We start from the raw sequence: 23,478 nt of genomic DNA on the forward strand, positions 1-23,478 counted from the left end.
TTTGGAAATTTTGTAAACGATTCCCTTTTCGATTCCAGTGGGAACGAACGATTTCATCGCGCACATTGCGTAACCCAGCAGTCAATAGTAGAGTAGTAGAATAGTAGCCCAAGTGATCAAACACTCGACAGTCCGGTAACATTTCAGTTAATAAGACGACAACAAGACAACTTGCAATACTTGCCAAGTCAATATTCCATCAAAGGGAGGAAATACTACCAACATGCAAACACATTTGTGCACACAGCAGCAATAATAATCAATGAATGTCGCGTTTTCGATCCACTCCGGACTGACATCAGTAATTCTCAAGCCAGCAGCAGCAGCAGCAGCAGCAGCAGCAGCAGCAGCAGCAGCAGCAGCAGCAGCAGCAGCAGCAGCAGCAGCAGCAGCAATGTTACCTAGTCCTTAGTTAATAATTCTGCTGGTAACTATTTAACTAACGAACACTGCCTATCATATTAGCACCATTTGCCTCATTGTTGTCCTTTTTTCCCCAAATGAGAAACGATAAGGGAATCGATAAAGAACCGAATCGTTACGTAGAATAAAAATGGAATGGGAATCATAAAAATTGTATAAATTCTCGTCCCTAGTGTTGATAATAAACAGAAAACTTTAATATTCTTAAAATTTTAACAAACTTAAATATAAATTCCTCTATTTTTTTGCCTCCAGTTGTATCTAAGATGAGTCACAACAAAATAAAGCATATTTTCTCCACTTTAAAGATTAAAAATATGATTCACAAAGATCAGGATAAAAGTGCTGTACAGATGACAAAGATACTGCAACTTGTGGTACTTAAATTAACCGCTGATTCCTGCAAAATCTTGCTTCATTTGTTCCCTTCTGGGATAAATAAAGTTTTTTTAGAATTAAATTTAACTGAATTAGATCTATTGCACGTGTTTCAGTCTAAAGTTCCTCTCCACAACGGACCTCAATCCAGGGAAGCCTCACCGCTGGAGGCCTCCGCTGGTCGTCGGTGATGTTCCAGCTGTAGCAGGCGCTACTTTGGACCTTGTGATGGTTTGTGAGAGCTGGAGCGCACAATGACACGTTTCCTGCAATAGTTCAGATTGGTTACCTGGAGGTTGCTACGTCCACTCCTGTTTAAACCTGAAGCGTCAAACCGATGATGACGTGCGTGCAGACACATCATTCAAGTAGGATCCAGTTTCATTTTTAATAAAGGTGAGTTGTTTTATAAGTCACATGATGTTTCTATATTTTGAAGGTTGACTTTAAATCATGCTCTGCTTTTGTTTATCTTCTGATAAATTATGTTTCATCACATCCTCGTTGAATATTACAGCTTTAAGATGTTTGCAGTCGGTTTTCTGTACTTATCTTTGAATGATTAAAGGTTTTCTGTCGTTTTGCCTCCGGCCTCCGACTGGCTGAAACCAGTTCGGACACGTTTGAATGTTTGCACAGTTAACGGCAGCAAAACTAGCTACGCTGGCTTTCACTTTTACTTTACAAATATACTTTGATACTTCAGTGCAAGAATAAACTTAGAAAAACATGTTTGACGCACAGAAAGAATAAAAGTATTGTTGTCTAACTAATAATCACTGCAGTTTGGATAGAAAATGTTTATTTACAGTTGTACAAAGAGACTTTAAATATGTACTTGTAATACCATTAACATAAAAAATGTCAAAAACATTTTTATCAAAGGATAGAAAAATATATCTGTACAGTGCATATATACAACAACATACGGGGATATAATGTCAAATTAAGACAGTAAGTAGCACATTGAGTGTTCTTAGGAACGGATGACTGAACACAGCAGCTCCTTCTAAAACAATTACAGTACAGTTGAAAGATTCAATAAATTACATCATCAATCAAGACTAGCTTAACCCCCGGAGACCTGGCGTCCACATGTGAACATCATATTTTGCTGCCCATTTCATGTTTTATTTGTTAACGGGGCAAAACAAATAAAACATTATGTGTAAAAATTCTTAAAGGTTACAAAAGTTTAAAGAAAAATACATCTTAGAATATTCTTCTACATGCCTTCGAAAGGCATGTAGAAGAAAAGTTTTAATTCGAAGACTTTCCCTGAGTGGTGTATAAAAGTTTAAACTATTTAGTATTGTATGACTCACTCACTGAGTCCTTTATCCCAAAATATTCTATTATCTATTTAATTTGTTCCTTTAGACCTGAAATATAAACTACATATGGAGGTGCTGGATTTTCACAATGGCATCTGAAACCAAATGGTTAAGTCATTTGAAAAGGGAGGTAAATCCAATTTTTTGTCTATTGCAAAATGACACAGACTACGTCAGGGATAGCCAAGTCTGGTCCTGGAGAACCACTATCCTGCATGTTTTAAATGTTTCCCTGTATTACGTAACACACCCTCATACAAATTAATTTTATAAACCTTAATGACAAACTTGTGAAGTCCATTAATTAAAATCCGCTGTGCTGAAACAGAGAACATCTAAAACATCCAGGACAGTATATTTCCAGGACCTCTAGTTTGTGTAAAGTCTAGTGTGTTAGAGTCAGTAGTCATAGCTGCAGCTATAGAACAAGACTATAATAGTTAGTCTCAAACATAGCTTCATGGTAGATATGCTGCTATAGGCCTCTGCTGCAGGGGGGCACCGACATGATCCGCTGGGCGGTGCCTCTCACCCTTCTTCTCCTCTCCTCTTTCCTTCTTCTCTTCTCCTCTTCCATTTTTTTATTTATTATAAGTATCTCCTAGCCATCATTTTTGTCCATCCTTCCTGTACTTTCTTGTGCTGGCCCCCTTTTTTCTCTTTTGTGCATGTTTGCAGGCCGGAGCTTCAGGAGCTGCTGGCCTGCAGTCCCCCACTCTGATCACCCCACTGCTGCTTCCACCTGCCTGTGTGGATGTCTGCTGTGTGCTTGCTGATGCCCTGGCCTGCCGACCCCCCCAGTCTGGCCTCCGGCAGGAGGGTCCTGGTCCTGGTCCAGGTTTCTTCATCCTAAAGGGGAGTTTTTCTTGCCACTGTTTGGCTTAAGGTTTTTCTCCCACTAGGGGAGTTTTTACCTGCCATTGTTTATGTAATAATTGCTCGGAGGTCATGTTCTGGTCTCTGGAAAGCGTCTAGAGACAACTTTTGTTGTAATAGAGCTATAAAAATAAAATTGAATTGAATTGAACCTGGGTTGAAGACTACTGGTCTAAAACATCCAGGGGTCCCAGGGACTGGAATTAAGAAACACTGAGTCAGTCAAACCTGATCAAAGATCAGACAGCTGACTTCTAGTCAGTCCTCAACCAAGTTGTCCTCTGCCTGTTGGTTGGTCTGTGGAGTCATCAGAGGAGTGTCTGGATCAGGGCGTGTTGACGTTGATCAGGAGGTCGATGAGAGCGTCCCGTTGTTGAAGCCTGTTATCCTGTCGTTGATCTTTACAAAACATATGAAGTTGATTTAAACATTGAAAGATGTGTAATATATAAGTCTGTTGATAACAATAAGGAACACCTACCCTTGTTATATCGTCTACAAAAAGTTGTCAAACAACAGGACAAATGTCCAACAACAGCAACTAGTCCAAGAATCGCTAGAACCATACCCCATTTCATGTCTGTTGATGGTGCTTCAGTAGGTGGCTCTGAACACAAACACAATCACAAAAGCTGTGTTTCTACCGTGTTTTCAGCAGAGGGAACATTTATAAAAGTTATTGGGGGTAACATCTCACTCACTTTTAGTGACCATCGGTCTTGACGGTGGAGGTTTCTGAGCTGAAGGAGAGTTGTCCACATTCAAGACCAAGTTTACTGCAGAAGACATCTGTGTTAATATTTGGTACATTAGACACACAGTAACTTGAAGACACCAACAACAGATGTGTTTGAGTTGTGTAAACTTACCAGAAGCTTGAACAGCTGTTCTTCTTAGTGTCCGGTCAAAGTGTGTCAGCTTACAGACGTAACTTCCAGAGTCTTCTGGAGTCAGTCTGGACAGTCTGAACTTAATCTGACCATCTTTGAGAGCGTCTTTGTCACAACGAACTCGTCCTCTAAACTGAGGATCTTGAGATTCTGCGACTTCATCCCCCCTTACCATCAGAAACAGAATCCTAGAATGATGTGAAATCTCAATACAGTTCAAGGTGGTGGAAGATACATCAGTCTGGACATGGAAGTCCCAACTGATGGCGATGTTGTCGTGCTCCGCCGCAAGATAGACCACCTTAGTTGCTTTTACTGCATGTGTCCCTGCAGGACAAACAGACATAAGTCTTTATTAAACGTCTGTGTGTGTATGTGTGTATATCTATGGGCGTGTGTATATGTATGGTCGTGTGTATACGTGTGTAAATGTATGGACGAGTGTATACGTGTATATGTATGGACGAGTGTATACGTGTATATGTATGGACGTGTGTGTACGTGTGTATGTATGGACGTGTGTGTACGTGTATGGACGTGTGTGTACGTGTATATGTATGGACGTGTGTGTACGTGTATATGTATGGACGTGTGTGTACGTGTGTATGTGTATGGACGTGTGTGTACGTGTATGGACGTGTGTGTACGTGTATATGTATGGACGTGTGTGTACGTGTATATGTATGGACGTGTGTATACGTGTATATGTATGGACGTGAGTGTACGTGTATATGTATGGACGTGTGTGTACGTGTATGGACGTGTGTGTACGTGTATATGTATGGACGTGTGTGTACGTGTATATGTATGGACGTGAGTGTACGTGTATATGTATGGACGTGTGTGTACGTGTATGGACGTGTGTGTACGTGTATATGTATGGACGTGTGTGTACGTGTATATGTATGGTCGTGTGTATACGTGTGTAAATGTATGGACGAGTGTATACGTGTATATGTATGGACGAGTGTATACGTGTATATGTATGGACGTGTGTGTACGTGTGTATGTGTATGGACGTGTGTGTACGTGTATGGACGTGTGTGTACGTGTATATGTATGGACGTGTGTGTACGTGTATATGTATGGACGTGTGTATACGTGTATATGTATGGACGTGTGTATACGTGTATATGTATGGACGTGTGTGTACGTGTATATGTATGGACGTGTGTATACGTGTATATGTATGGACGTGTGTGTACGTGTATGGACGTGTGTGTACGTGTATATGTATGGACGTGTGTGTACGTGTATATGTATGGACGTGTGTATACGTGTATATGTATGGACGTGTGTGTACGTGTATATGTATGGTCGTGTGTATACGTGTATATGTATGGACGTGTGTACGTGTATATGTATGGACGTGTGTATACGTGTATATGTATGGACGTGTGTATACGTGTGTATATGTATGGACGTGTGTATACGTGTATATGTATGGACGTGTGTATACGTGTGTATATGTATGGACGTGTGTATACGTGTGTATATGTATGGACGTGTGTATACGTGTATATGTATGGACGTGTGTATACGTGTATATGTATGGACGTGTGTGTACGTGTATATGTATGGACGTGTGTGTACGTGTATGGACGTGTGTATACGTGTATATGTATGGACGTGTGTGTACGTGTATATGTATGGACGTGTGTGTACGTGTATGGACGTGTGTGTACGTGTATATGTACGGACGTGTGTGTACGTGTATATGTATGGTCGTGTGTATACGTGTGTAAATGTATGGACGAGTGTATACGTGTATATGTATGGACGTGTGTGTACGTGTATATGTATGGACGTGTGTATACGTGTATATGTATGGACGTGTGTGTACGTGTATATGTATGGTCGTGTGTATACGTGTATATGTATGGACGTGTGTACGTGTATATGTATGGACGTGTGTATACGTGTATATGTATGGACGTGTGTATACGTGTGTATATGTATGGACGTGTGTATACGTGTATATGTATGGACGTGTGTATACGTGTGTATATGTATGGACGTGTGTATACGTGTGTATATGTATGGACGTGTGTATACGTGTATATGTATGGACGTGTGTATACGTGTATATGTATGGACGTGTGTGTACGTGTATATGTATGGACGTGTGTGTACGTGTATGGACGTGTGTATACGTGTATATGTATGGACGTGTGTGTACGTGTATATGTATGGACGTGTGTGTACGTGTATGGACGAGTGTGTACGTGTATATGTATGGACGTGTGTGTACGTGTGTATGTGTATGGACGTGTGTGTACGTGTATGGACGTGTGTGTACGTGTATATGTATGGACGTGTGTGTACGTGTATATGTATGGACGTGTGTATACGTGTATATGTATGGACGTGTGTGTACGTGTATATGTATGGACGTGTGTGTACGTGTATGGACGTGTGTGTACGTGTATATGTATGGACGTGTGTGTACGTGTATATGTATGGACGTGTGTATACGTGTATATGTATGGACGTGTGTGTACGTGTATATGTATGGTCGTGTGTATACGTGTATATGTATGGACGTGTGTGTACGTGTATATGTATGGACGTGTGTGTACGTGTATATGTATGGACGTGTGTGTACGTGTATATGTATGGACGTGTGTGTACGTGTATATGTATGGCCGTGTGTGTACGTGTATATGTATGGACGTGTGTGTACGTGTGTAAATGTATGGACGTGTGTGTACGTGTATATGTATGGTCGTGTGTATACGTGTGTAAATGTATGGACGAGTGTGTACGCGTATATGTATGGACGTGTGTATACGTGTGTATATGTATGGACGTGTGTGTACGTGTATATGTATGGACGTGTGTGTACGTGTATATGTATGGTCGTGTGTGTACGTGTATATGTATGGACGTGTGTGTACGTGTATATGTATGGACGTGTGTGTACGTGTATATGTACGGACGAGTGTGTACGTGTATATGTATGAACGTGTGTATACGTGTATATGTATGGACGTGTGTATACGTGTATATGTATGGACGTGTGTATACGTGTATATGTATGGACGAGTGTGTATGTGTGTATATGTATGGACGTGTGTGTACGTGTATATGTATGGACGTGTGTATACGTGTATATGTATGGACGTGTGTGTACGTGTATATGTATGGTCGTGTGTATACGTGTGTAAATGTATGGACAAGTGTGTACGCGTATATGTATGGACGTGTGTTTCGTGGTCATTTCTGTTAAAGTGGTGAATCCTGCGACTGGCTGGTGTTTGACGAGAGAAGCCAGAACTTGTTTTGTTCAAAATGTCTTCAGTACACAACAGGAACAATCAAACACATTTTTCAGAGGCTTTGTACCTCCAGTGTGTTGATGGTTGACTCACCAGGCCCAGAAGACATCACGTGAACGAACACAAGGATGAAGTTCAGTTCTGTCACTGTGACACAGAACACATCTTCATTAGACAGAAGTTCTGGGCGTCGTGAACCAGAGTGAAAGCAAAACCCAGGTTTCTTCAGACATAGATTTAAAATATATAAGGATTCATTTCTAAAAGGCCTTTTTAAAGCAAGAAGTTATTGTCAGTGTCTGCACATATTTAAAATACCTCATTTAAGCACCTTGAAAATAATCATGAGTCATTCACATCAGGTATAAGAGGTGAAAACGGGTGGACAGTCCTGGTCCTCAGGGACCACTATCCTGCAGGTTTTAGACCAGGGTGGACAGTCCTGGTCCTCAGGGACCACTATCCTGCAGGTTTTAGACCAGGTTGGACAGTCCTGGTCCTCAGGGACCACTATCCTGCAGGTTTTACACCAGGGTGGACAGTCTGGTCCTCAGGGACCACTATCCTGCAGGTTTTAGACCAGGGTGGACAGTCTGGTCCTCAGGGACCACTATCCTGCAGGTTTTAGACCAGGGTGGACACTCCTGGTCCTCAGGGCCCACTATTCTGCAGGTTGCAAAACACTGATCGACACAACCTGATACAATGTCTCACCAACAGACATGCATATCAATCTGATGATTAACTTTGAGTTTAAAACTTCCCGTTCAGACACCATCAGGACTGCAGGAATGTGAACAAACAAGTGAAGCTCAAAAACACTTAAAAGTTATAAACGCAAACAAAGATGACATCCGCTTCATGTCTTTGTTGTTTCTGCAGATTTACAAAGTTCAATCTAGTTATTTTGCTTCAGATCCCCCATTTCAGTCCCACTTTTTAGCGGTCTATGTCGAAGCTAAACGTTTACGTCTCTACCTTTATGTGCTCTGCTTTGTGATACTTTCTGTTTTACTTTGCTTTGCTGAGCTGAGCTGAAAAATCATTTGACAAAAAAGTAAGTAAAACCCAACGATGAGCTCTGGACACTCGACGTGATCGGGTCCGTTAAGGTTGGACCCCTTTCCATGAGCCCCAGTGAATTAATGTCAAATCTTCAGTCAGGTATCAACACAGATGTAAAGCACAGCTGATTTACACATAAGAATCAATATGGAGAAACAGACATTTTAGAAAGTTACTCACTTGTTTGAACTTGATACACTTGTTTGTAGCTATTCCATTTTATATTTGATGATATACCATAATAAACGTTGCGACTGAGTTGCAGGTTGAGTGTCTGAACGACTGCAGCCTGTTTACCTGGAAGTGGGAGGGGCTGCAAATGTTTTTCTAAGGAGGATCTAGTTGACAAACCAGACTTTGGAACTACTGTTTAGTCTGTAAGTACATTTTGTTCTTGTGATGGAGGAACTTGTTGGGGGGGGGGGGGATTTGATGCTTCCAGGGCAGAACCACCTATGAAGGTGTCCAGGCTGCTGAAGATGCTGAAGTTACGCTCCAGGAGTCGGACCCATGATCCTTCCAGCAGATGGTTTTAGAAAATAAAGGAATTAGGCCCGTGTATGTTCCTGAATCTACACAAAACAATGTCATCTGTGGGCTAAAATGTGTATTTAATAGAACATTTTAACTCACTCAACATGATTTAATTTATCTTGTTTTACCAAATGAAATAAGATTTATTACTTGGTTGAACTTGTACACAAAGGTTCATCAACACAACATGAAACCTTGTGATGAACTGTTGATGTGTTTATGCAGTGGGCTTCACAAGGACATCTTGCACCGCTTTACCTCACAATTGTAGATATTATGACGTCACATGCAGCACCTGAGGGATGTTTTGAAGTCAAACGTCTGTGTTGATGTTGATGATGTTGGAGATTCAATTTAAACTGAATGTTTTGTTTCATACAACTTTATTTAAGATTAAAACGAAGAACAAAAACTGTAGATATGCTCAGCTAAAGATATAAAAAAAGATACAATAAAAGTTACGACAAGAAGGGTAAAAGGATAAATCACCAAACCAATAAACAGAAGAAATAAACAAAACAAGCAAATAAGGAGAGAAGATACACAAAAAAGGATAAGTCTATGTACAAATCTTACTCGTCATTAAACCACTTGTCATATATTTCAATCGTTGCACTTTCCTTTTTTTGGAATTCTGTTACCAAGTTGATATCTCAATGTCTACATGTATTTGTCTCTCTGTCACCTCATTTATGTCTACTAGTATGTCAGACAAGTGGAACAAATATCAATGCAGATATAGATCTTGCTGTTGGCAGCCAGGAAATGTATAACTTTAAATTGGAAAGAATCTAAACCCCCAGTATTAGTCCACTGGTGGAATGAACTCTCAAGCTAGTGTACCTTACACCTGATGATATTTATTACAAGAGTAAAGGCAGATCCTCAGACTTTTTAAAAATATGGCAATCTCATATAGAATTTGACTTTAAGAATTTCGTAGGTCTGTAAGGCGTAGTGACAATGATAAGATCTGAGTGCAATGGTTTGTGTTGTTTCATTACCTTGTTTGTTTTAAGTGGGGTTTTCCCACCATTTATGTCTGTTTGTTTTGTTAGGTTGGTTTTGTTTCCGTTTTGTTTGAGGGTATATGTTTGGATATAATTTTGGTTCTTTAACAGACCAGCCCCAACTTAGGATAGGAAAATTATGACATGAAGTGTTTCCTACTTTTTTTGATAAGTCCCCTTCATCATGAAGTATGGTAGGAAGACTATTTAACTATTTAATTATTATTTCAGAGTCATTGATATGGTAGTACTATCTGTTATTTTCCATTAGTGCAATGAGTAGAATCTTTGGTTAGAATATTTGGCATGATTATAGCACTATGAAATATGTCTTGCTGTGTATGGACTTTGACTGACTTAATTAGTTTTTATTAACCAACAAGGTCAAAGAAATGTCCTTTAAGATGCTTCATAGATTTTACCCGACTAATCAAAGGCTTCAGAAAGACTTTGAGGTGACTTGTATTCACTGTTACTGTTAATGAAACCTTCGTCTCGGTCAAACAACCGACACGCTTTCAGTTTTCATATTTAACCCCCGCTTTCATTTATGCTGGAAAAATGTTTGGTTTGGTTACACTGAATATGATAATAAACTGAATTCCCAGTTTTATTTTATTTAAGTTTTTTCCCCCCAGGCCACCACCCTCTTAAATTAAGGCATCTTCTAATTTGTTATTTTATTGCTCAGTGAGGCTGTTTTTACCAGGTTATATTCCTGTGTACATTGTACATTTGGCGAAATAAAGTGATTTCTGATTCTGATAATTAATTTATGTAAATCTTACATAAACATTTCTACATTTTCTAGTAAGAAACCAAACTTTTTTTGAACTGTCTGCATATATTAAACAATAAATCTCCTCCCTCTGTGATTGCTGTGAAACTTATGATCTATGTAAACTTTTCAAAATTTTTACTGAGTAAGTTTTATTTTATTAAATATTTTTCTGTCCTGCTGAAAACCCAGGCATGCTTGATAATGATTGTTTGTTTGTGTATTAATGTTGTATACGACATTCCATCAGCGCTGTTTTTTTGTTTTTTATTTTTATATTATATATTATATAATATATAATATAAAAATAAATATAATATATATTCTATTTTTTATTGACAGATATATACAGAAAAGGTACAAAACTTTAGGATAAAATGCAGTTACAAATTAAGGACAGTAAATTATATTCAAAATAAAATAGGAGGCTTGAGGTTTAAGGAGGAGAAAAAAATCAGGAAATACCATATTTTTGTATCAAAATTATATCATTATATCATTAATTACATTATATCCTTAATTATATCATATTATGTGCAATTCCAGAATAAGTGAGATATTGTTTCATCCATATTACCACAATAAGAACAGAGTGTATCAATGTTTATCTTATATTTAATAAGATTAGTCTTGACTGGATAGCATCTATGAAGTATTTTAAAAGTAACTTCTCTTACTTTGTTTGTAATAATACATTTTCTTGATAAGACCCATGTTTTTTTCCAATCTATCTCATTATATAAGTTATTCAATAGAAAACTGCTGCAGGTTTAGAAACAATATCTCTCTGTATAATATATCTAATGCAATGATTTGTAGCTTTATCACTTAGTAAAGGGCAAATATTACCAACAAAGATGTCATCAGAATTAAAACTTGGAATATTACAATTTCTAGCTTTAGGAGCAAAACACAGTAACTTTCTAGCACCGTCTGCATCAAACACAGTTGAATATTCTAACAGGAAAAACATAGATTGAAAGAAATTCTTCATAATTGAGTAACTGACCATTATCATTCAATAGTTGACTAAGCAGTAAAATATTATTATCAACCCATCTCTTAATATATAAAGATTTGTTTTTGAATCTAATATCTTTATTGTTCCAAATGAAATATTTGTGGGAGATAAATTGTGTGTGTACATCAGGGGCGCCACTAGGCCCTTTTTGGGGGGGCTTGAGCCCCCCCAAAAGAAGTCTCAGCCCCCCCAAAAAAATAGAGACAATTTTTTTTTTTTTTTTTTTTTTTTTTTTTTTTTTCCCCTCTGGTGGTCATTACTAGCAGTTTCTGATTCCACTCAATGCGCTGTGTGTGAGTTCCCCCCTCTATGTTCTTAGGGTGTGCTGACAAACATTTAGGGGGGTTCATCCCACCAAGGGGGCCCTGACTCAGCCCACCCGAAAAGTTTCTAGAACCGCTACTGCCAGGCGCTCCCTCCTCCATCTATGTGCCTAATCCCTTCACTTCACACAGGTCACACACACACACACACACAACGAAGTAGCCTTTTACAGTCAACAATCATTCTCCCCAGTCCCCACTCATGATGAGACTGTGAGGTGAGCATTGAGCAGTCAGAGTCGTTAGTTACTCAATTAGCGCATATTGATGTGCAAATTAGCGCATACCGTTGTAGTAGCTAAACAAAATAACTTGTCATGTGCCTGCCAGACAGGTGACGATTGGCAAGGCTACCATGACACACCAAGCCAGCCAGCCATCATGCTAGCTCGCAGTAAAGCGGGTCTAAATGGATGCAATGTCTTTTGAGAAACAATATGGGCATAAGTGAAGAACATATTTTCAAACGGGTCTCTTGTCTTCTGAATGAAATTAAGCCCTTCAGAATCGCAAGTGGCTGCTTTTCAACTAGTTGACTGCAAACTCCTGCTTTAGCTTACAGTATATTATTATCTTGTCGGAATATTATTCCAGCCAATAAGTTAGGAAGTTCCATTTGATTTGATTTAATTTTACTTTTGCCTACAAAGCAAAATATTACTTTACTTGAGTCTCCCCTGAAGTGATTTTGGTATTATTTATGCAAGCAAAATTCTACCATAACCTGTATGCAGAATATATATAGGGAAACAATTATTTGTTCATCGCTGTAAAACCACAGAACAGTAAAGAAGATATTGATGTGTATAGGTCTTCATAGATCTAGTCTCTTCATTTTGACCTCAAAGTGCACCAGATTGATCCATTTTTACTTAAAATCTACAAATTTTTCTTCCGGGGGGGCATGCCCCCGGACCCCCCTAGGGGTTCTGTGGTCCATGAACTTTGGTAGGCTGAGCCCCCCCAAAGCTCTGATGCTAAAATCGCCCCTGGTGTACATCATGGACCAGGATAGTAGAAGTTGGCTGTGAAAGTTAGATAGATTCATAGGTAATTTGGAAATATTGTAGTTACACCTGAGCAGAAAATGTAGTCCTCCTAATACATTAAACACATGGGCAGTAATAAAGTTTTTCAGTTTTTCCAAATTGAGTTGGGATTTTTCAAGAAAAGTTTAATCTATTTGACCTTGAAGGAATTCATCAGCGCTGTTCTCAGTCTTGCTGTGAATGACGTGATAAAAGAAGAAACGGCCCCTTACTTCCTCCTTTTGAAAAAAAGGGGCGTTTTCACACACCTGGGTTCTTTTCAAGCTTTTTCTTGTTTTCTCGACCTTTGCGGGAGGATTGATCCGTCGCAGGTCCGAGCTTTGCTCGCGGACTCGGACGTGAAGCTGAAACTGCGAGATGAGACAGTTTGGGGAAAGTTTTTGAAGGGAGCGCGTTTCTTACGCACATGTTCCAGGTAGGTAACTGTCATTTACTCCAAGACACGATTGTGGTAGGAGGGAGTTGTCTAAACAAACCTTCTCATCAGGAAAAGTCAGATCTAATCATTTAAAGTGCTAAATGTGACGAATGTGACCCAATTCAAATACATGTGACATCAAAGTTAAAAAAAAAAAGAAACGGATCTTCACTTTATTTGGGATCCCTTTGGCGTGTTATCGACTTTGTATTGCGTCACTGGTCTGAAATCCTCATTTTTGCTTCTCTTCACACGCTTAAATGTCTGAATATGAATATAAAGTTTATATGTAAGCGTATGTGCAGAAACTTAGACTGGTTTATGTTTCCTGCGGGCGAAACATGCTGCACTTTCATGCACAAACCTTTCAAGAGTACATTTTCCATAAAGTGTGCCTTTTACAGTTTTTCACAATTGTTTAAAAACATTTATTGGAACATCAGACACAATGTGCACAACCTGAAGTTTCAGGTGGCTAAACCAATCCTGCTGAACTCCAAGCACATTTACTGCTCTAGACTCAAATTCCCATTCCATACCACACATTTCTCACAACACTACACACATTTCCCAATATCCTGCACACTCTTCCTGAATTCCCTCTCTTGCTGTTCACACAGAACACACAGTCAGTCACATTTCTAAACTCCAAAGGCTGTTGTGCAATATGCAACCAGCAATTTGCCATTGAATTCATATTCATTGATGAAGCGGGTTCAACCTTGTAAAAAGAAGGCACCGAGGGAGGAATATCATCGGCCAGCGTGCCATCACAGAGGTCCCTGGCCAACGTGGAGGGAACATAACAATGTGTGCTGCCATCAATTTGATTGATTTGATTTGATATGTTTATTTGGTCACGTTATAGAAGTCAGTAGTCAATACAAAGTTGTTTTTTTTTTACATGTATATCAAACAAGGACCAAAAGGTGTAGACTGAAGCCAAAGCTTATTTTGTCTTTGTCCCTTTTACAGTAACACAATGTAACCACTATAGTGCAAGATTTGAAAAAACAAAACAAAATAACTACATGAGAAGAAAAATAAATAAATGTTGCTCAATCACCACGGCGTCCTCCATCACCATGCCACCCTTGGCCCCTACAACACTGCACTTCTTCTAGCATTTCTACTCTACTTACATACTGTAAAATATGACGTATTTGTTGTTACAGTAAAGAATTGTGTGTTGTTTTCTATTTGAGTAGCCTATACATAAGAATACTATATGGTGATATATTCCATCCAACAGCAGAAGGTGTAACACTGAACATGCAGAACAAAAGCATGATTCTACTGAGACATTCATATAGTGTTTTCCATTCATACTATAGTGTCTTCCATTCTGCACATCAGTGTTCAGTGGGTGCTTAGAAATGTCTACTCAAATGATGTATGTGTTTGGCATTTGAGAAGGAAATACCATTTAGTGAAGAGTTAACACTGTTTTGAGGGTAGAGTGTGCTTTTGCAAGAGAAGTGTAGGATTTTGCATTTTGTGTGTGAGTTTTGTCATTTGTGTTTAGAGTTTTGAGAAAGTGAGGTAGTCTATCAGGAAATGTGTTTAAACAATTGTGAAAAACTGTAAATAAATAAATAGAAACTTGTATTCATTGCAATCATCTGAACTGACTGCAATGAGTGAAACTGGCAGAGGTGGTCCTGGCTACTTCTGCGCCCTGGGCTAACTGTCCCATTAATGCACAGCCATGTATCTTTAATAAATAAATTAATAAGACAAATCAATGAAATACAATGTGTAGGCCTATAAAAAAAACCCGTGTGTAAATTACACTAATCCTTCACACATTCAAATGTATAAATAATGAATGAAATAAAATGAATAAATAAAAAAAAATACAATTATGCTTATTGACATAATCTGAACTGTGTGCTTAGACTGTAGCAGATTTTTTAACTTGGCTCTTTCACCCTTTCACAACAGGTGTAAAGTGGTAAACTAGAACTTGACTTTTCTAGCCTTCTTTGCAGAAAAATCATCAATTACATCATCATATGAAATCTGTTGTGCAACTGTATGACTGATGGTGATGATGGCAAATGGCTTACAATGGCAAATGGTAAATGGCTTACACTTATATAGCGCTTTCCAGCTGTATTCCTACAGCCCCAAAGCGCTTTACACTGCAAACATTCACCCACACACACACACATTCCCACACCGGTCGTCGGCGGAGCTGCCATACAACGGCGCTGGCCTGACAACCGGGAGCAACCTGGGGATTCAGTGTCTTGCCCAAGGACACTTTGGTGGACACAGGCGGAACTAGGGTTCGAACCACTGACCTTCAGGTTCATGGGCGAACGCTCTACCAACTGAGCCACCTTCCCCACATGGCGAGTCCAGAGAGACGCTCCTGTGACATAGTGGACCTAGAATATGTTTTAATAAGCTTCAGCTTGGAAAAACTCCTTTCTGCTTCCGCTACTGTCACTGGAAGCGTCAGACCAATTCTGAGTGCAGTCCACAGATCGGGGTAGATTTCTGCGAGCTCTTTGTCATTGATGAAAGTAAGCAGCTCAAGCAGAGTCATGGCCTTGAGGGAAGGTCAGGGAAGTTCTTCTGCACTGTCCGTTTTTTTTTATTTGTGTAAATGTTTCACATAACCAAATTCATTACATGTGGGTAGATATTATTATTTTTATGAATGAAATACAATTTATTTTGAAGCAGTTGTGTGTGGCCTTGGAATCATCCCTCGCCCCCCGCCTCTCTCTCGCCTGGAGGCGGGGGGTCAAGTGATAATGAGAACTTTGTCTTCAGTTAACTTGATTTTAATAAGCAACTCGACAGAGCATTAGAGACGTATCGCGCATCGTCCAAACCCCGCGCTCCTCACGCAGATTACCAACATTGTCTACACGTGCGGAGATGTCTCATTCTCATTCTCACATACTTCCTTGACAGGTGGGGCAGGGGGGCGAGAGGAGAAGGCTGCTCTTATCACACACACACACACACACACACACACACACACACACACACACACGACTCTCAGCAACAGCAAGTTGATGTGACAATAACAGCCCATTGAATAGATTTGATTTTATAAGATTATAAGTGATAACCTACACCTAGAAAACAAGTTCGGTCAAGTTGCCTGATAACTTTGTTATCATTGCGCTGGATCAACTGCCAGGTGGTAACCACGGCAACGGAGATTCCGGCTACCGCAGGACGGCGACGTGAGGTTTTGTAATTTCTTTTAATTTATTTGGTGAATTTAACCATTTTGATGACTGGGATGCAGAAGAGGAGAGAAAAGACAATAGCCAAGTGGAGGTGAGCGGACTAGAATAACTCCCGTTACCAAGGAAACCAGTTATGGCTTGTTAAAAACTTTGTAATTTACCAGATTACAACGGCTGCAGACGAGAGATTAAATAGTCCGCTCAGCCGCTCAGCTGTGGCTTGTTATAAAACTAATGATTTCAACTGAAAACACATTAAAGCATGAATAACTGATTTAATATTTTTTATAGTATATATACTATATAGTTTTTTGGTAAGTGACCGTGGGATAATGCCCTTCGAGGTGTACATTATCAGAAATATATGGACTTTGCGGAGGCAAACCGTCATATATACATATACACATGTATATGTGTGTGTGTGTGTGTGTGTGTAGATAGATAGATAGATAGATAGATAGATAGATAGACAGACTATATCCTATGGTTTCTTTTTTTCAGACAAAGTTCCGACTTCTTACCTTCCGTCTGACAGTTTCGGCGGTTCTCCCGCCTTCCTCGGAGTGTCACGTGATGGGAAGTCACAACGTCCTTATCAGCTGTTTTTTACTATGAGGGCGTGAACAACCTCAGGTCAGGTTTGACAGGTCGGCCACGCCCCCCGCTGTCCTCCCTCCAAGATGCTGGTCCATGTGTGAGAGAGCATGTACGCTCCCTCATCCTTGTTCATAGTATGTTGACCTTGTTTCCTTATTTCTATGGCCTCTATAATCCAGCGCTGGTGTCTGTTGTCCTCAGTGCTGATGACTCTGGCCTTGTCCCAGTTCATGATATGATTTTCCCTTTTGCAGTGGTCTGTTATGGCTGACTTGTGGGTCTCTTGCAATGCCTTTTCTTTTATTGCTCTTGTGTGAATTTTTCCCGTCTCCTTCTCACATTCCTTTTGATGTTCTTTTCCTCTTGTGTTGAAACTCCTTCCTGTTTCTCCGATGTATGATTTATTACATGATTGACAGGGGATTTTGTATATTACGTTACATTTTTTGTTGTGATCTATTTTGTCCTTTGGTTGCACTAACAGCTGTCTGAGTTTTTTATGCGGTTTGATCGGTGTATTGATGTTGTATTTTTGCATGGTTCTCGGTATTTTTTCCGTGATTCCTCTGATATACGGTAGAGTCACGGTTCCTCTGTCCTCGGTCTTTTTGGTGGGTTTGTTTTTCTTCTTTTTCTGTTCCGTTTCTTTCCTCCTCACTTGTTCTGCTCCTTTATTATGGCCCACTGTGGGTATTGGCATGCTTTTAATGCTTGTTTGATTCATGTTCGCGTTCGTGTAAAGTTCTGATGACTGACATCTTGTGAGCTGTGGGGTGTTCTGATGTCCATAATAAATACTGATCGGTGTGGGTGGGTTTCCTGTGGATTTTTATTTTGATACCTCCGCTGTCTGTGTGGTGTATTTTTATATCCAGGAATGCGATGGTGCTGTCTGTCTCTTCTTCATGGGTAAATTGAATGCTTCCGGTGGTGTCTCTTGCGTTGAGGTGGGCTGTAAGTTCCTGTGATTGACCGGTTTTTATTTTTTCCAGGATGTCGTCCACGTACCTTTTCCACAGCGTGGGTCTGAGCACTTCGGGTGCTGATTTGATGGCTTTTTCCTCCAAATCCTCCATAAAAAAGCTGCACATTATGGCTGACAGTGGGCGAAGCCTTCTTTTTGTCGGTATATTTGATTCCTGAAGGTGAAGTATGTGGATGTGGCAATGAACTGAAGTAGCCGTGTGATGTCCTGGGTGGTGAAGTTGGTGCGTTTCTTGAGTTTCCTGTCCTTCTGTAATTGGTTTTGCACAATTTCCAAAGTTGCTTGTACTGGTGTTTTGGTGAAAAGTGAAATGACGTAATGTGATATGAATATTTCCTCCCGGCCCACCTTGATGTTCTGAAGTTCTTTTGCCAGTTCTTTTGAGTTATTGCAGTGTTGTTCTGTTTGTCCTAGCATGGGTTTTATTATTTCTGCAATTGCTTTTGATAAGTTGTATGTGACTGAACCTATGCTGTCCACTATTGGGCGTAGTGGTGTTCCTGCTTTATGGATTTTTGGCGTGCCGTATATGCGCGGTGTGATGCTTGCTGTGGGTATCAGATGGTTGTATGTTTGCTTGTTTATTTTATTATCATTTAGTAGTGGTTTTAACAGCGCCTTGAGTTTATTTTTCTTTTCTTCTGTTGGGTCTTTCTTGAGGATTTCGTAGGTGTTGGTGTCATTCAGCATGTCTTGCATCTGCTTTTCATATTTTTCCTTGTCCATGATGACTGTGGTTCTTCCTTTATCCGCCGGCAAAATGGTGATTTCCTTATTTTTCATTAAAGAATTGATGGCTCTTGCTTCCTCCATGGTGATGTTCCTGGCTGGTGGTCGCGCTGGTTTTAAAATGCCTGCTACCTCGTTGCGTAGTGCTGCTTTTTTCCCTTGGTCCGGTATTTTTTTGCATGCCAGTTATGTTGCCAGTATGAAGTCTTCATATGGGATGTGTTTGGGTGTAAGAGCGTAGTTGAGTCCTTTAGACAACACACTCCGTTCGTCTGTTGTCAGTGTGTATTTTGACGCGTTCTGTATCCATTTTTCGTTAACCGGCGTGTTTTGTTGCGCTTTTTGCCGTGCAAAAAGCCTTTTCCATCAGCAAATGTATTTTCCTTATGTGGCGTCTTTTTGTGGTTGTGAATTCCTCTTCGTGTGTTTTGTTGAAATGCTCGTCTATTTTTTCCTCCGTCTCCTTGCTCTGGGGGTACCGGTGTTTAAAATTCTCCAGCTGTTGCTGTAAGTCCGTGCCTTCGTCTTTACAGCGGAGGTTGAATCTGAGGTGGTTTCTTTGGCGTGCTAATTTCCTAAGAGTGTCTTCGATGCGGCGAAAGTCTTTGACGCATTGTTCTCCATAATTTATGCGTAATAGTTGTATTGTGTTCATCATGTTTTCAGATTGATATCCTATGGTTTCTTTTTTTCAGACAAAGTTCCGACTTTTTACCTTCCACCTGACAGTTTCGGCGGTTCTCCCGCCTTCCTCCTTCCTTCCTTACTGAGGAAGGAAGGAGAACCGCCGAAACTGTCAGACGGAAGGTAAGAAGTCGGAACTTTGTCTGAAAAAAAGAAACCATAGGATATCAATTTGAAGACATGATGAACACAATACAATGGAACGAGACTCTTTCGTTTGGAGTGACGAAGTGGAGTTACTTTTAAGTGTGACTTTAGAATATAAAACGGGTAAAATACAAGAAAATATTGACAGTGGCCAAACAAATTGTAAATACAGGTCGCACGCATGACGCTGGTGACGTTTCTGTTGCATAATGTGACGTTTTGAAGCCTAAATGTCAGTTTCTCTCCGTTTACAAGCAAATGTGAAGACAGAGTTTTTGCAAATCTCCACTTTGGCCGGAGTTTTCAGAAATTATCATTTTTGATGACTTTGAGCTTCGTTTTAGTGTAAATGAACGTCCAAAACGCATGAAAACGCCACAGTTTTTGCTACGTGGAAACAGGGCCTGATTAATGCCGTTTTATTGTAACTATATAAGATAAAGTTACGACATATTTGCATGTTTTTTTTAATATAATTTACACAATATGAAATGAAAATTAACAATATTATTTAATCCCAATAATACGATAAAGTCACACTGGATTTACCCGTCTGAAACATGATTTATTATTTGAAAAAAAAAAAAAAAATTGATATTCAAATTTTGGATATCGAATCGGCCAGCAAAGTATTACGATAATTTACTTAATTATAATTGCCAAGCCCTAGTTAACATGTCAATTTACAGTTAAAACTGATAATTGTCTTGATCTGTGGAGGTAAAAGACATCATACATCAGTTCGCAGATGACACTGTTCTAGTGAGCCTGCTGAAAAGTACTGAGACTTCACATGGTCCTGTGTTTGAATACTTTTTAAAATGGTGCGAGGAATCTTTTTTATCTTTGAATATTTTTAAGACGAAGGATATGTGTATCGATTTCAGACGCGTGCAGCCCTCTCCTGTAAGAAAAGTGATTGAGGGCGAAGAAGTTGAAATAGTTGAGTCTTACAAATATTTAGGCACTATTATTGACAACAAACTGTCATTTGGGAAAAATTCAGACTCGCTATATAAGAAAAGCCAGCAGCGCCTTTTCTGTCTCCGAAAACTTTCTAAATACCAGGTGGATTCTTCCCTGATGTCTATGTTTTATCGTTCTTTCATCGAATCTGTCATCACTTTTTCTTTCATTTGTTGGTTTCAATCTTTAAAAGTCAAAGACAGAAACTTGCTCAATAAGGTTGTCAGTCTAAGCAGTAAAATCATCGGGTCGGCTCAACAAAAATTACAAGATCTTTTATAACAAACAGCTGATCAAGAAGGCAAACTCCGTATTGTCTGATTGCTCACATCCCTTACATCAACAGTTTCAGTTTCTACCATCAGGTACACTGCTTAGACTCCCTTTTGCAAAGACTAACAGATACAAACACTCCTTTGTTCCTGTGGCAGGGTGCGTGCCACGGGGGCCCGCCCGAAGGATGGAGAGACACAGAGCTTACGTGCAGACCCTTTTTATTTTGTTAAATCACCAACACCCCAACACAGTGCAGAAGCACACCGCATGACAGCAGCTCCTCCGACCCTTTTCTGCTCTCCAGCTCTGCGTTATAAAGGCAGGCCGGGTGGAGGCGTGGCAGCCACTCAGGTGGATGGGACACAGGTGCGTGTCCCGTCAACCTCTCCACCCGGCCACAGTTCCCTCCGCTATTGTTCTTTTAAATGCAGGAAGGAAAAGGTAGTGGGTGAAAAGGTAGTGGGGGAAGCTTAGGTCTATATTATTGTAATTTATTATGTGTATTTTATGTATATTTACCCATTGTGTGCTTCTCTTTTTTTTTTTTTGCGAAACTAATCGCCCCCTTGGGGACAAATAAAGTCATTGATTGATTGATTGATCATGGACTAACTGTAAACAACTGTTTCAGGTGTTTTGGTGCATCGGGGGAGAATATCAGACTGCTTTACTGACATCATGCAGCCGCTGAGTGCAACTGTTCTGCCCTGGTGAGTAACTAGAAAACTGAATTAATGTAATACATCTATTGAAAGCTGTCTATTTTCAGGAATATAAGATGCAACTCTTTATTTTCATACAAAAGTTCAGTTGGAATATCAGAAAATAATCGGTACAGTCCTGATAATTCAACAATTTACGTTTGTATTGTTACATGTATTACATTTTTTCTGTAAGTATAATTTAATTTACTTTTGTTCAGTTGTGATACTTTCTCTGTATCATGTACGTGAATGTAAATCCAAGGTTACTGTTTTCTGTGAAACTAACTCTCAGTCAACTAAGAAGTCAAAGTAAACAAGAATGTTTTGTGAGACTAAAATAAAGGTGCAAACCTGTAGTAGTAGTTAAAGGAGATGATTACATCCGAGCAATAAAGCAACCTTGCTATTGTTTTTGTGTTTGCAGTTGTGTTTTCTGGAGGATGTTTCAAGTTTTTGTTTGGCTCATCCTGCTCTGGGCTGTGACAGTGACAGGTATGTTGCTCTTTTTCCTTTGAAATAAAAAAGTGACCCTGGTCCTCGGGGCCCTCTGTCCTGCAGGTTTTAAATGGTTTATGTGTCCTTTGTCTGATTTTAGGAAGTAAAACTCAACCATGTGACCTCTCTGACCTCTGGGTCTTCAATTCTGGTCCTCAAGGACTAAAATTAGACCCTGACCTTCGCTGTAGCACAGGAGTCAGAAACCCTGGTCCTAGAGAGCTGCAGTCCTGCATGTCTTGGAGGGTTCCCTGCTTCATCAGCACCCTGATAGACACGACTGTCATCAGACTTGACCTGGATAACGAGCTAATGAGGACCATTAATCTGGTGTGCTGAAGCAGGGTAGCATCCATCACAGTTCAACCCTGGTCCTCAGCTCAGCTGGTTTACCTGCCCTGAAGACCGGGGTTGACCGCCACTGATCTAAAACATCCAGGACAAGAGCCGTTAGGACCAGCGTTGGGAAACACTGAACTAACATACCATCTCTGAAGGCACCGGTGTTGTTTATCTCTTGTCCCATAGCAAAAATGGTGGTGTTTTCATGCGTTTTGGCCATTCGTTTACACGAAAAAACGGAGCTCAAAGTAGGGCTGGGCGATATATCGAGTATAGTCGATGTATCTCGGCTTCTACTCTGTGCGATGTACAAAATGACTCTATCGTGAATATTCGAGTATACATTGTCACGCATTTGCTTTTAGCCGCGGGCATTAAATTACAGACTTTTCTCACTTTATCGTCTCGTCTCTCCTTCTCTGAGACGTAAAACAATCGCACCTAGTTAGATACGTCAGTCACGTGCTGTCGTGTCTGCGTTATCATAGGTCCTTCTGGTGTCAGCGCTGCTGTCCGGGACCGCCGGTCACTTCCACCCCCGCTTTAACTTTAACTTAACTTTAACTTTCCCAAACTCGGCCTGTTTGCGCCGTGAGCTCATCCGCGCGGTTGCTACGCGCGACTGACTCTTTTCAAAGCAAACTGGGACGGTTTAATAAAGACGGGAGGGGATGTTTTCTCCTTGCACGACGCACACGGCTCTCCGGAGAGCCGAGGAGCCGCTCAGCGCGACGCGCGCAGCCGGGCCTTTAGGCTGATTTATGGTTCTGCGTTACACCAACGCAGAGCCTACGGCGTAAGTGCACGTCGCCGCGTACCCTACGCCGTACCCTACGCCGTACCCTACGCCGTACCCTACGCCGTAGGTTCTGCGTCGATTTAACACGGAACCATAATTCAGGCTTTTCTCTTCCAGGGCTGAGAAACGTCACCTAGTGTTGCTTAAATGTGGTCACATGAAATC

The 23,478-nt window shown here is 40.2% G+C and overlaps 1 protein-coding gene across 1 annotated transcript; it reads right to left on the reverse strand.

The window, feature by feature from the left end:
- Positions 1 to 1,646: 1,646 nt before the first annotated feature.
- On the reverse strand, positions 1,647 to 8,529 carry LOC133420871 (uncharacterized). The gene is made up of 6 exons (XM_061710748.1): positions 8,425 to 8,529; positions 7,273 to 7,326; positions 3,881 to 4,228; positions 3,713 to 3,787; positions 3,493 to 3,618; positions 1,647 to 3,410 (listed from the first exon to the last, which is right to left on the reverse strand). Coding segments are annotated over exons 1-6 (678 nt in total). The 5' UTR covers positions 8,426 to 8,529; the 3' UTR covers positions 1,647 to 3,336.
- Positions 8,530 to 23,478: the final 14,949 nt, after the last annotated feature.

The sequence above is a fragment of the Cololabis saira genome, chromosome 20 (assembly GCF_033807715.1).
Source record: "Cololabis saira isolate AMF1-May2022 chromosome 20, fColSai1.1, whole genome shotgun sequence".
NCBI lineage: Eukaryota > Metazoa > Chordata > Actinopteri > Beloniformes > Belonidae > Cololabis > Cololabis saira.

Excerpts from the sequence above, each read along its gene's own strand:
- LOC133420871 (XM_061710748.1), bottom strand. Across the intron at positions 3,619-3,712 it reads AAGACCGATGGTCACTAAAA|AGCCACCTACTGAAGCACCA; the intron begins GTGAGTGAGATG and ends GTTTGTGTTCAG. Across the intron at positions 3,411-3,492 it reads TTGTAGACGATATAACAAGG|ATCAACGACAGGATAACAGG; the intron begins GTAGGTGTTCCT and ends TGTTTTGTAAAG.